Consider the following 14,170-nt stretch of genomic DNA (forward strand, 5'->3'; position numbering starts at 1 on the left):
CACTCCCTAACACCATACACAAAAATTAACTCAAAATGGATTAAAGCCCTAAATATAAGTCCAGACACTATAAAACCGTTGGAGGAAAACATAGGCAGAACACTCCATGACATAAATCACAGCAAGATCCTTTTTGACCCACCTCCTAGACAAATGGAAATAAAAACAAAAATAAACAAATGGGACTTAATGAAACTTAAAAGCTTTTGCACAGCAAAGGAAACCATAAACAAGACGAAAGGACAACCCTCAGAATGGGAGAAAATATTTGCAAATGAAGCAACTGACAAAGGATTAATCTCCAAAATTTACAAGCAGCTCATGCAGCTCTATATCAAAAAAACAAACAACCCAATCCAAAAATGGACAGAAGACCTCAACAGACATTTCTCCAAAGAAGACACACTGATTGCCAACAAACACATGAAAGAACGCTCAACATCATTAATCATTAAAGAAATGCAAATCAAAACTACAATGAGATATCATCTCACACCAGTCAGAATGGCCATCATCAAAAACTCTAGAAACAATAAATGCTGGTGAGGGTGTGGAGAAAAGGGAATCCTCTTGCACTGTTGGTGGGAATGTAAATTGATACAGCCACTATGCAGAACAGTATGGAGGTTCCTTAAGAAACTAAAACTGCAACTACCATACGACCCAGCAATCCCACTACTGGGCATATACCCTGAGAAAAGCATAATTCAAAAAGAGTCATGTACCACAATGTTCATTGCAGCGCTATTTACAATAGCCAGGACATGGAAGCAACCTAAGTGTCCATCGACAGATGAATGGATAAAGAAGATGTGGCACATACATACAATGGAATATCACTCAGCCATAAAAAGAAACGAAACTGAGTTATTTGTAGTGAGGTGGATGGACCTAGAGTCTGTCCTACAGAGTGAAGTAAGTCACAAAGAGAAAAACAAATATCGTATGCTAACACATATATATAGAATCTAAGAAAAAAAAAATGGTCATGAAGAACCTAGGGGCAAGACGGGATAAACTACGCAGACCTACTAGAGAATGGAGTTGACGATATGGAGAGGGGGAAGGGTAAGCTGGGACAAAGTGAGGGAGTGGCATGTACATATATACACTACCAAATGTAAAACAGATAGCTAGTGGGAAGCAGCCACACAGCACAGGGAGATCAGCTCGGTGCTTTGTGACCACCTAGAGTGGTAGGATAGGGAGGGTGGGAGGGAGACGCAAGAGGGAGGAGATATGGGGAGATATGTATATGTATAGCTGATTCACTTTGATATAAAGCAGAAAGTAGCACACCACTGTAAAGCAATTATACTCCAATAAAGATGTTTAAAAAAAAGAAAACCCCAAAAACTTCACATGGAAAAGTAAGAGTAATCAGAAAGAATATTCCTACTGGATTCTGTATTATAATAAAAAGATATAACATCTAAAATAGTGTGGTACCAGCACATGAATAAACAGAAAGGTTAAAAAAAGAAAACAGTAAACATCTGCATACATATGGGAATTCAGTACATAATGAAAATGACTTCTAATTAATGTTGAAAAGAATGATTATTCAATAATGGCTGTGACAAACAGGTAACCATTTGAAAAAAATAAAATAAATTCCAGATGAACTGAAAATTTCACCAAGGAAGATGAAATTAGTACTAAAAGAAAACATGGAAGAAAAATGTTTCAATTATAATTGAGTAGGAAAAGTCTAAGTATATTACAACATCAGAAATGATAAAGAGATTTAGAAATTCAACTGCAAAATTTAAAAACAAAAATTTTCTCCCTAGGAAGAAAAAATATATACAAAGTCCAAAAGACAGGCAACAGGTGAGAGAAAAGTAGCCACAAATCATATCTGTATACTTTATATCTACATTCATTTGTTAATCCTGCCATGAAACAAACACAGTTCCTGGACTGGAGAAGGAATCAATTGTTTACTCACAGAGCATCTTCACACCATTTCTCACACCCCAATTCCCCATGGGTCTAACGTCCCTGTGCGTGCAGAGGGTTTTCCACCTATCACGGGGTAGAACCCCAAAAATATTTATCTCAGAGCTTATATAAGAGTTTTTGGGGACTTCCCTGGTTGCACAGTGGGTAAGAATCCGCCTGTCAATGTAGGGGACACGGGTTCGAGCCCTGGTCCGGGAAGATCGCACATGCCACAGAGCAACTAAGCCCGTGTGCCACAACTACTGAGCCTGCACTCTAGAGCCCACGAGCCACAACTACTGAGCCCATGTGCCACAACTACTGAGCCTGTGCACCTAGAGCTCATGTTCCACAAAAAAGAGAAGCCACCGCAATGAGAAGCCCGTGCACCACAACGAAGAGTAGCCCCCACTCGCCACAATGAGAAAGCCCATGCACAGCAACGAAGACCCAACACAGCCATAAATAAATAAATAAATAAATAAATGTATTTGTTAAAAAAAGAGTTCCTGGCACGTCTGCCCTTCTTCATCTCTGGAGAGAGAGCAAACTTGGCTCTGGGAAGTAAACAAATCCTTCTGGGGAGAGAGGAGGAAGGCCTCTATTTACCAATCTGGAATGTCAACAAATGGCTCTGGGGAAAGATAAGGCTTTCTCTCTAGCACTCTATCTTTAAAGCTGTTATCATTTAATCAGGTGCCAGAGGTCTTTGGTTAGAAAGCCCTCACTCTTTAAAAATGTGAAAATATTCATGGAGCAGTGCTTCCTGATGGTATCACAAATGGCTAATTTCCCAAAAAAATAAAAACATTTGTAAGTCAATAAGAAAACCCAAAGGGCAAAGGAAATGTAAAGGAATCTATGAAGAAAAATTCATCCTCACTCATAATAAGAAAAATGAAAATGTGACACATTTTTCACTACCATACAAAGATCCAAAGGCAAAACTTGCCTTTTGGCCAGGCAAGTTCTTCTATAAAAGGCAACTTGATAATACTTCACTAAATTATAAAAGGACATATCACTTTCCAGGCAATTCTACTTCCACATGTGCAAAATGATGACATATAGGGTCTTTCAATAATTGCACTATTTGCTAGAGCAGAATACTGAAAAATTATCACTAGGAAACCAATGAAATTATATGACTGTACATCCATACAACTGAATATTAAAAATCACAAAAATGAAGAAGATAATGCTTTAAATTAGGTATGGAATACTACAAAAGATATATTTTTAAGTAAAACAAAGGTCGTCTCTGCAGGAAAAATAGATGGTTGTGGTAACAAAAATGTGGTATGGGAAGTTGTTTTTCCAATGTATACTCTTCTGAACAATTTAGATTTTCTTTTAACCAAGTATTACCAATTCTTAGTATTTCAATTCAATGAAGTAGGAAACTATAAAGTTATTCAAGCAAAATTACATATCATTTATTTCATTAAAATAACATTTTAATAAAACTGTATTTTTTGGTAAAGTATCCATATCTATCCATCTTTCAAATGAAGACAGAAGGAAACAGGTGAGCATGGGTGGATACATATGTGCACTCCTACTAGGAGAAATGAACAGAGACCATTCCAAGCAAAGGGGTAACATGATAAAGGCACACAGAGGTCAAACTGAATTCAGGGAAAAGAAAGGAGAGATTAAGGCCACAGAGAAAAGAGACTTGTAATGCAAAAGCATTTGAATTTTATCTTTCAGCAAAGGCAAACAATGACTTTAAAAACAAACATATATGGGGATAGCATAGATAATCCTGATACATAAATTCTGACCAGACTGAGAACAAAACCAGTATTTATGCACCAAACGTGGTGACTTTCTCAGTGTTTCTCTTTAAGGAGAAACAGTATTTATTTCAAATATCGCTCTTAAGAAAATCCAGCAAAGTGAAGATGCTACTCACATTTCTATTACCAGGAAAAAATGTACAAATACTAAAGCTGGAAAAAGTGAGTTCAATCAGGAAATTTCAAGGAAAAAAAAAACACAAAGAAAATTATAGCTCTCCAGGCTCAAACTGAAACACTAATTAGAGATAACATACATCTTAGAAGATAAACAATGTGGTGAATGTGCCTTAAGTATTATAATTTAAGGTTAGCAAAAAAACTTGAAACAGAAAATCTACTACTAAAAGGACATTTGAATTGTTTAAACAATATCGGAAAGACGTCATTGAAATATCTAAGAATGTCTTTCTGAATACTAATCCAAGATCCTTTTTCATGCTCCCATTCAGTTTCACCCTCCACCAGCAAATATCCCTCCATCACACAGATGCTTCTTAAAAAAATCAAAATTAATTTGTCTGGTAACTGACAAGATTACTGCCACTGGAAGCAAATGCAAGAGAGAAAAGAGATACTGTTACACATTAAATGGGAGACAAATTATAAAAGTGCTATTAAACAGCATAAAATTAGGTACTATGAGATCTAATATAACTTTCTTTATGAATTTCATTTTTTCCTGAAATTCATTTATAATCTTTTTTGAGGGTACTGAACATAATTTCCTGGCAAGCCATCCATGAAACAAACTATAAACGCAGGTACCTAAATGATTTAGGCTCCCTACACAGAATTATTTGATAATAAATATCAACTTTTGGAAGTCTTATAACAAAAACAACCATGGGCCAAACTTAAAAAAAACTTACAGGCTGAGATAAATGAGCCAGAAACAAATAAAAAATAAATAGATTGAAAAAAAAATCAGAACATAGTAACAAAGTGCCCTAAACAAACACTGATTATTAATTTTGCAAATTCTGTTAAATATCCCAACTAAACCATCTAGTATTCATTGTGCCTTGAATAAAATAAAAATATACTGTAGTCACTTCAAATTGCATTCAGAATCGTATTACAAGCTATTAGTCTCATCATGACATAACAGTCTCCATTTTAATCAAAAACATGATTTCCCAGCTAATTATCTAATTAGACATTTTCATTATAAAGACATCTTTAATCAAAATCAAATTAATCTTTAAAAGGCAAAATTCTGCCACTTCTAAAGATGTTCACAAGAATAGAATACAAGCTAAAAAAGTTATTTCAAGCAGGAGTATCGTAAGTTTTGGCAAAAACTACTGAGGTTAATAACTATACAAACTATAAATATGTATTACCATTGGTCTCAAAATGCATCTAGATACATAAATTCTTCCACAGTAAATGAAAATCAGTCTCATGGTATAATCTCATAAGCACAATATTGAGAAAAGAAACCAAATATAAAAATCATACAATATAATCCCACTGATTTAAAGTTTAAGAAAGAAACAGGCAAAATTAATTCTATTTCCTAGGTGTGCATAAATAAAAGGAAGAGCTATCCAGAAATATAAGGAGATGTTTAGAATTCAGTCAGAATAGTAAATAAGAAGATGGAAGTGGAATCACTGAGAAGGGGAAGAAGTTGAGGGGCGAGGGTAAGAAGCGCTGGGCATTTTGGTACTTCCCGATCCTACTGAGGCTTACGTGAACTCTTGCTTTTAATAATTTTTTCAACTACACATTTGTATTCCATGTAATGTTCTGTATGTGTATGTTAGTTTACAATTTAAATCCAAGAAAAGGGGGAAGAAGGAAGGAAATAAAGCCACTAGTTACAGCACCAGTGGCTTCCAGAGACATTGACTGAAACTGAGGAAGCATGTCCCTAAAGTCAAATTCCAGGGCAGCCGCTTGATTTCTCAACCTCATAACTGTGGCAGAGGTGTCAGTTCCTCTAGAAGCCAGTTCTGAGGGTCATTCCTGCAAGTTCACTCTAGATACCCTTCCTTCCTCCATCCCTTCCAATGACTGGTAAGCCCTTAATCCCTTTCTATTTATCATATCTAGAGTAGTTTCTCTTATCAGCACATGAACCCTAACTAATGCACTTCATCAAGAAAGTTCAAGAAAAAAAAAAAAAAGGAATTTCCAATATGAAGTATTAACAGTAACAAAGCAGAAGGGCTAGACACTGACCATTAAATTAACCTGATACTTATCTCTCATTTCCAACAGATTTCTTAGCACAAGCATAAAAACTAAATATTTAACACTTTAAGGAGTTGATTTTTAGCTTTTATAACACAAGAAGGGGTGGTAAAGAAGGGAAAAGTATAGAGGCGTGGAGAGGAATGAAAACCAGAGTTTCTGTTACCTGGAGTCTCGTATTCATTTCCAAGAAATAAAAATTCTTTTTTGAGTCCACAAGGAATTCTACGGTTCCAGCAGAAGAATAATTTACTGCTTTGGCAAGGGCTACAGCTTGTTCTCCCATTGCTCTTCGAGTCTCAGAATCCAGAAAAAGGCTGCAAATAAGAAGGAGTAATTTCCTACATTTTGAACAAAAATTAAGTAATCTTTTGTGTGCATTACATAAAAATTTTCTTAAAGTTTACTTAGATATGATCATCTGTATCAACTTAAGATTTCATATTATATGCTTTATATATGCTTATAATGTATGCTTATTGTGTTATTAAGCATAACATGTTTAAATAAATCAACTTAAGATTTTTATAAAACATCTGAACTTTCCACACTACACTGCAACTTCAATCAATCTATAAAATATACAGTTACTTTAGCACAAGTAGTTGTTTCCTATGAGTAAAATTTAACATATACATTCATAATTTCTCCAAGTAAGATTGGAAGTCGTGCCCTATAGAGAAAACGTGTGTTAGGTGAGCTTCCTTCAGGCAAGCATTATAGCGCTGCGGGCCAAGACGGTGAGTTCAAGGTTAATGAATCAATAGTATGTATTAAAATAAGGTGTCTTTCAACAGAAACACATACAAAACAAGGTTATGTATTAATCGGTTGATGAAAATGTTCTGACCAGAGGCTCACAGAAACTTAATTCTGTATTTCCCCTAGGAGCAATGCTTCAGTATTTATTAATTCAGTGTTCACAGTGACTTTATAAAATATAACTACCACAGGACTTCCCTGGTGGCGCAGTGGTTAAGAATCCACCTGCCAGTGCAGGGGACATGGGTTCAAGCCCTGGTCCAGGAAGATTCCACGTGCCGCAGAGCAACAAAGCCCATGTGCCGTAAATACTGAGCCTGCGCTCTAGAGCCCGTGAGCCGCAACTACTGAGCCCACGTGCCACAACTACTGAAGTCCTCGTGCCTAGAGCCTGTGCTCCGCAACAAGAGAAGCCACCGCAATGAGAAGCCTGTGCACTGCAGCAAAGAGTGGCCCCTGCTCGCTGCCAACTAGAGAAAGCCTGCGCACAGCAACGAAGACCCAACACAGCCAAAAATTAATTAATTTTTTTAAAAAACATAACTACCACAAATAACAAGAATCCACTGTACATCTAATAAATCCTCAAAACTTTTGTTTCACAATAAAAAAGCACCTTCCAGCAGGCAAGTAAAAGGGTTTCAATGAACCCTGAAAAGAATATTTATCAAATCATTTCTGCATTTTCACATATTTTGCTTCTACGCAAAAGAGGTTCTGAGAAATAAAACAGTGACTACTTTTCTATTTGTGGATTAAAATTATTCTCAAATGTGTAAGATTTAGATGACATTTTATGAACTTTTTATTATGGAAGAATATAATGAACTTGCACATACCTGTTTCCCATATGTAACAATTATTACTACATAGCTATTCTTATTTTGTCTATGCTGCATGTCCACTTTTCTACCAGCTCCCCCCCTTTTTTTTTGGCTGTGCCACGCAGCTTATGGGATCTCAGTTCCCCGACGGGACTGAACCCAGGCCACGGCAGTGAAAGTCCGGAATCCTAACCACTAGGCCATCAGGGAACTCCATTTTTTTTCTTTTTTAAAGCAAATCCCAAATTAGGTATTACTTCTTCCATAAAAAAAACTTCCGTATCTGTTTCTATAAGTACTCTTTTATAACATAATCACACTTTTAAAATTAACAAGAACTCCTTAATAGCTTTAATATCCAGTTAGTATTCAAATTTACTGGATTATCTTGTAAATATCTTTTTAGAGCTAATAACTTTGAATCAGGATCCAAATAAGATCTAGCCACTGCATCTGACTGGTTTTTAAATCTTTATGATGCTTTTAACTTGTAATGCCCTCTCCTTTTTTTTTTAAGCCAAGGATCTGGTCATTTTCCTGTCTCATTCCTCTACATGCAATGTTCACAAGGTCTTTTAACATTACATTTCTATTTCTTGTAAACTGCTGATTAGATCTAGAGCCTTGAATAGATTCAGGTTTGACTGGTTGAAGGGGAGGCAAGGATACTTCACAGGTGGGAAGTGTACTTCATACTGTCTCCCCGTTGATGACATTAGGATTCATCATTGGATTCAGATGTTATGAATCTTATCTACCTATTATAAATAACAGCTCTGCATTAACCTAACAGATACAGGCATAGGTGACATTTCAACAATAATGGCTGACAAAATTAATGCAACCAAAAAGAAAAAAAAGGAAATGCAACTAAAGATTAACATCGTAACATTTGGATAATATCAAGCACAGGTGAGCAGAACTATTTTTGTCCTGTCTGGTCTTATTCTTTCCCTTGTCATAAACTCTGCTAGTGATACTCAGAGCTGCAAGCAAGCTCACCACTGCACTCAAAGCACAGAGGGAGATTCTTACTCCAGGAATTGAAAACTGCATATTCCATTTATTTTAATATTTCACAATACACAAATACATATCAAGTCACTATTAACAATCGGTTCTAGTTTTTTTTCCTACTGCTTTAAGTTTTCCTTGGATTTTTCTCTCAATTAATAGATGAGATGTTCATATGAAAAACTTACATTTCTAGAGAAAGAAAGGAAACAAATAAAAATCAAGGTTCCCAGTCTGTGAAAGATTTCTATCCCAGGTAAGACTTGAGTGGATGTCCAATAAAAAGAGAAAGTTAATTATATTGGAAGTGTTAAGACAAGAAGATAAGAAAACATAAGACTGCAAAAGTGGTGTGTCAGAGACTATTACTGTTCTACCATCACCCCCTGTCCCCTTTTTCCATTCAACTAGCTGGGCACATGGTGACTTCGGGAAAACAGACATATCCCAGACTCCCTAGGAAAGTACCTAACTTCGGATCACTGCCAAGTCAACAACGCTGGCAGCTTCTAGGACTCTTCCTAAAGACATAGAACATTCCTTTTGGTTCTCTTCTTCCATTCGTCTTACATGGGCCAAGAGATAAAGGGCTACACCCCATGTAGGCCACAAAGGGCTGTTCTTCACAGCATGGTGAAGATGGGAAGGACTCTGAAAGGTGCATGTTTTGGGGGAGGAAATCAGGGTATGAAGATGGACAAATGAAGGTTGAGATGCCCATTAGATATCAAAATGTAGGTGTTGAGTAGACTGTTGGATATTTAAATCTATAATTTGGGGGGGGGGATATAGGATTTGATTTTTAACAATACTCTGTGATTTTAAAAATCCACTCATATTCAGACCTAATCTTTTCAGAAATCACACGCGCACACTTTTTCAAGGCACACTGGCTATGCTGATTAAGCTACAATTGGTTATATTCCTTAATGTCTAGTTACTAAATATACCAATGAACACTCAACTGGGGATTTTTAAGAACTAAGAGGAAACCAGAATATATATAAATACCAAACTAGCGTCAAAGTAGAAATGAAGCTCCATGAAATTGCTACACCAAACACATGATAGGTGGCTTGGAGAAGTGCCCAAAGTAGTTCTGATGAATCAAGGAATCTCTAAGAACCATGTCCCAAAAGCCTTTTCATGGTAGGATAAACTCGGGAAATTCAGGATCAACTTTATGAAACTTTTGGCAACTGGAGAGCCTAGAAGGTAGGTATCCCAGAAATTCCACATGCTCAGACACACCAACAGGGTCTAGGCTACCTAGAAGACTATGGGAGTCAGAGTGGGTTATCACCCCACTTTTTCCTCTAATGAAACCCCAACTTCTTGTTCAAGTATTCTCTCACTTTCATGCATTGAAGTACTGAGAAAGATCAAGTGGCAAATTCTTAATTATAAAAATATACATTAAGACCACTTCAAACTAAAAAGCTTCTACACAGCCAAGGAAACTATCAACAAAATGAAAAGGTAACCTACTGAATAGAAGAAAATATTTGCAAATCATATGTCTGATAAGGGGTTAGTACTCAATATACATAAAGAATTCATACAACCCAATAACAGGAAAAAAATCTGATTTTAAAATGGGCAAAAGATCTAAATAGACACTTTTCCAAAGAAAACACACAGATCACCAACGCACACATGTAAATGTGCTCAACAGCACTGATCATCAGGGAAATGTACATCAAAACCACAATGAGATATCACCTCACACCTGCTAGGATGGCTATTATCAGAAAGACAAGAAATAACAAGTGTTGGCAAGGATGTGAAGAAAAGGGAACCCTTGTGCACTGTTGGTAGGAATGTAAATTGGCGCAGCCATTATGGAAGAGAGTATGGAAGTTACTTTAAAAGTTAAAAACAGAACTACCATATGATCCAGCAATTCCACTTCTGGGTATATATCCAAAGAAAACAAAAACACAAACTTGTAAAGAAACATGCACCCCCATGTCCACTGCAGCATTATTTATAATAGCCAAGACATGGAAACAACCTAAGTGTCCACTGATGCATGGATGAAGAAATGTGGTATATATATATGTATGTATATTATATATATGTATATATATATACACACACCACATACACATATGCAGTGGAATATTATTCAACCATAAAAAAGAATGAAATCTTGGCAATTCCCTGGCAGTCCAGTGGTTAGGACTCCGTGCTTTCACTGCCAAGGGTGCAGGTTCAAACCCTGGTCAGGGAACTAAGATCCTACAAGCTGCATAGCCAAAAACAAAAACCCCAAAACCAAAAACGAATGAAATCTCGCCATTTGTGACAACATGGATGGACTTTGAGGGCATTATGCTAACTGAAATAAGTCAGACAGAGAAAGACAAACACTGTATGATCTCAGTTATACGTGGAATCTTTAAAAAAAAAAAAAAACAAGCTCATAGATGCAGAAATCAGATTGACGGTTGAGGGGCAGGGGGACATAAACAGTACAAACTTACAGCTATAAATAAGTCGTTGAGATGCAATGTACAGCATGGTGACTATAGATAATACTGTATTGCTTATTTGACAGTTGCTAAGAGAGTAGCTCTTAAAAGTTCTCATTACAAAAAAAAATTCTGTTAACTATATATGGTGACGGATGTTAACTAGACTTCCTATGGTGATTTCACAATATATACAAATATTGAATCGTTATATTGTAAACCTTAAACTAATATAATATAGTTGACCCCTGAACAACACAGGTTTGAACTGCAAGGATCCATTTACACTTTTCAATACTAAATATTACAGTGCTACAAGATCCAAGGTCAGTTGACTGCAGATACAGAGGAACCACATATACAGAGGGCTTACTTTAAACGTTATATGTGGATTTCCAATTGCATGGAGGGTCAGCATCCTTAACAACTGTGCTGTTCAAGAGATAATTATGTGTCAATTATACCTCAATGAGGAGAATTTTTAATATATACACACTAATGCATTCTACTATTACTATTAAAGCAATTTTAGCTAATAAAATGGGAAAGAAATATGTGAAATATATAAAAATCAGACTACTATAAAGTTTCCCTGGGAGAAGCTCTTACCTTGGTGCTTCCTCTACCACCTTCTGATTTCTTCGCTGAATTGAGCACTCTCTTTCATTGAGCCACAAAGCATTCCCATGTTTATCACCTAAAACCTGAAAGAGCAATAATACCACTTGAAAAATTACAGAGCCATCTCCATAGCATATGTGCCCAATTAACATTTTCTCCACGCAACACCCCTTGGATTTTAATACTCCAACCTCATAAAACATATATACCTCTCAAATACAGTCTTCTTTTGGTTGACATTAGTGGAGGAAAATTTTATATTTACCACTCCAAAACTCAACTGAACACTTCTATTAAAGACTTGAGGAAAAAATTCTCATCTTACATTTCCAATACACTGGGTAAAACATGAGAATCAATTGTACCAATTTTGTGAGGGACAATGAGTATCAATAAAGGGAATATATTCTAGATTTCAAGGGCACGAAGGAGAGCCGCAAGGATTATTACAAACATCTGTTCGTTGTTAATATTATCACGTCTGTTGATCAGGAAATGCTATTTCATTTACAACCAGTATGTGGTCTGTTACTTATATATGGATATTTTTACTGTGCTTTATTTTTGTTATAAGAAACGGGTAAAAGGTCTGGGGTTAATATATAACATTATGCTTTTTCCCATTTGTAATAATGGGAAATAAACTGGAGTTTTTAATTTTAATAAAAATTTTAATAAAAATATATCCCAAATACTGAATGGGACATACTTTTACTTTAAAAAAAAAATCACTGTTTATCTGAAATTCAAATTTAACATATATCTTATTAGCTAAATCTGGAAACAGTAAAACATGCTCTTTATTAATGTTTTTGCATAGAATATTTGATCAGAAATAGATTAATCTATTTTCATGATTAAGGAGTAGATGCATACTACTGAATGCATATATTTAAGTTCACGGGGGTAAAAGCTCTTCTAGAAGCCAAAATCAAGGCACTAGCTTAAGCTCCAAACAGCTATGCCACCTCTCTGGGCAAGTCACTGTTTTCCCATGCATTATAAACAGTAGATAATGTCATCTTAATATTTTATATGGCTGCTGAAAACATCAAATCAAAAGAGATCATGGTTTAACAAGTATAATAAAACTATAAAATGAACAGTTAATAAATGACTACAAGGTTAATTTTTAGGAAATAAAACCTACCTAAACCTCAAGAATGCTTCCAAAGGAAAACATTAATGAAATGCCAGTAAGCTGGAATTTTATTTCTAAGACTCAAAGGTGACTGCATGAAGTACATCTAGAACTATTTTTAAACGTTAAATTTATTCTACCTCCTTTTTTATTCTAATTGACGTGGAAGTGAAAGTAGACTTAGTCTCCAAGAAATAAAGCCACAATAACCAAGAATTCTTAGAAACATTTTCAACTGTAAAATATCAGATTCAAATATACACAGAATCAAGTTTGTTTTTCCCTGAAGTCTGTGTAACTGTGCCACGCAGCTTGTGGGATCTTAGTTCCCAGGCCAGGGCAGTGAAAGTGCCAAGTCCTAACCACTGGACAACCAGGGAATTCCATTAATCAAATGAAGAGACAAAGTAACCAGAAAACATCATAAATAAAAAGTGCTTGTAAGGGAAGTTAATACTTAAACACATCATGAGTTTTTTAAACTTTTAATATAGCCCTTTACAGATATGCACGTACTGAATATGGAAAGATCTCCCAGATATACTGCTTACTGAAAAAGCTTTATCATAATAGACTGCTCCACATAATGGCAAGCCCTTTAACATCCATGGATCCAGCCCATAAAATGCCATCAGTGCCCTGGTTTAAACCACACAGAGCTGTGCCATTCCTATTGCCAGTACACAGTTTCAGCACAAGAAAGAAGAGAGTATGTGATAGCTCGTGTGAAAAACAATAGTTGATATACATGTATATACTTCACAGACTATGGCAGGATATTCAAAAAACAGTAACAGTGCCTGCTTCTAGGGATAGAAACCAGGGGACTTGGAGACAAGGGTGAAAGAAGGCTTACTTTTCATTGAATACCCTTTATCATGTGCACAAATTATCTAACATTAATTAATTAAAACTGAAGAAAATAAGTAAAAAACCTTCCAAGTGTAGATCAGATATGGGAAACATCTGTGTTGCCTATTTAAGTTACTGGGAGATATTTTCACCTAAGTTTAAAAATATCGGACAGGATATACGCCACGGTTAATTAAAATAAACTAAAAGCTTATGTAGAAATATAATTATTTAAAACAATTGAACAAACATTTACTGAGTATTAGTAATGTGAAGGACACTGCCTGGTTGCTAGGGAAAACAAATGAATAAGATCCAGCCTCTGTCCTCAAGGACTTCTTCGTCTATGAGGAAAGTCTGATAGCTAAAGATAAAATGGTGTAAGTGGTCTTGGAATAGCACAAGTAAGTGCTAGATGGGGAATATAGAAAAGGGGGGAAAATTAATTTTACCTCTAGGATCTTACAGGAAGGGTAGCCCAAATATCTCCCCTAAATTACAGACTTAAATATCCAACAGTCTACTCAACACCTA

General features: G+C 35.7%; 1 protein-coding gene across 6 annotated transcripts in view; it reads right to left on the reverse strand.

Moving 5' to 3' along the window:
* The window catches only part of PCCA (propionyl-CoA carboxylase subunit alpha), a 353,831-nt gene that overhangs the window by 201,687 nt on the left and 137,974 nt on the right, over nt 1-14,170 (reverse strand). For all 6 annotated transcript variants that reach the window (XR_003791702.1, XR_003791703.1, XR_003791701.1 and 3 more), the window contains 2 exons: nt 11,632-11,726; nt 6,115-6,265 (listed from right to left, as the gene is read on the reverse strand). Coding sequence is in view for 3 of the 6 variants with exons in the window: in XM_029210010.1 (XP_029065843.1) it covers nt 6,115-6,265; nt 11,632-11,726 (246 nt within the window). In the remaining 3 variants the exon portion in view is untranslated. The remainder of the gene's footprint in view (nt 1-6,114; nt 6,266-11,631; nt 11,727-14,170) is intronic.

Source organism: Monodon monoceros, unplaced genomic scaffold (assembly GCF_005190385.1).
Source record: "Monodon monoceros isolate NGI ecotype Baffin Bay Population unplaced genomic scaffold, NGI_Narwhal_1 Super_Scaffold_8, whole genome shotgun sequence".
In the NCBI taxonomy this organism is placed as follows: domain Eukaryota; kingdom Metazoa; phylum Chordata; class Mammalia; order Artiodactyla; family Monodontidae; genus Monodon; species Monodon monoceros.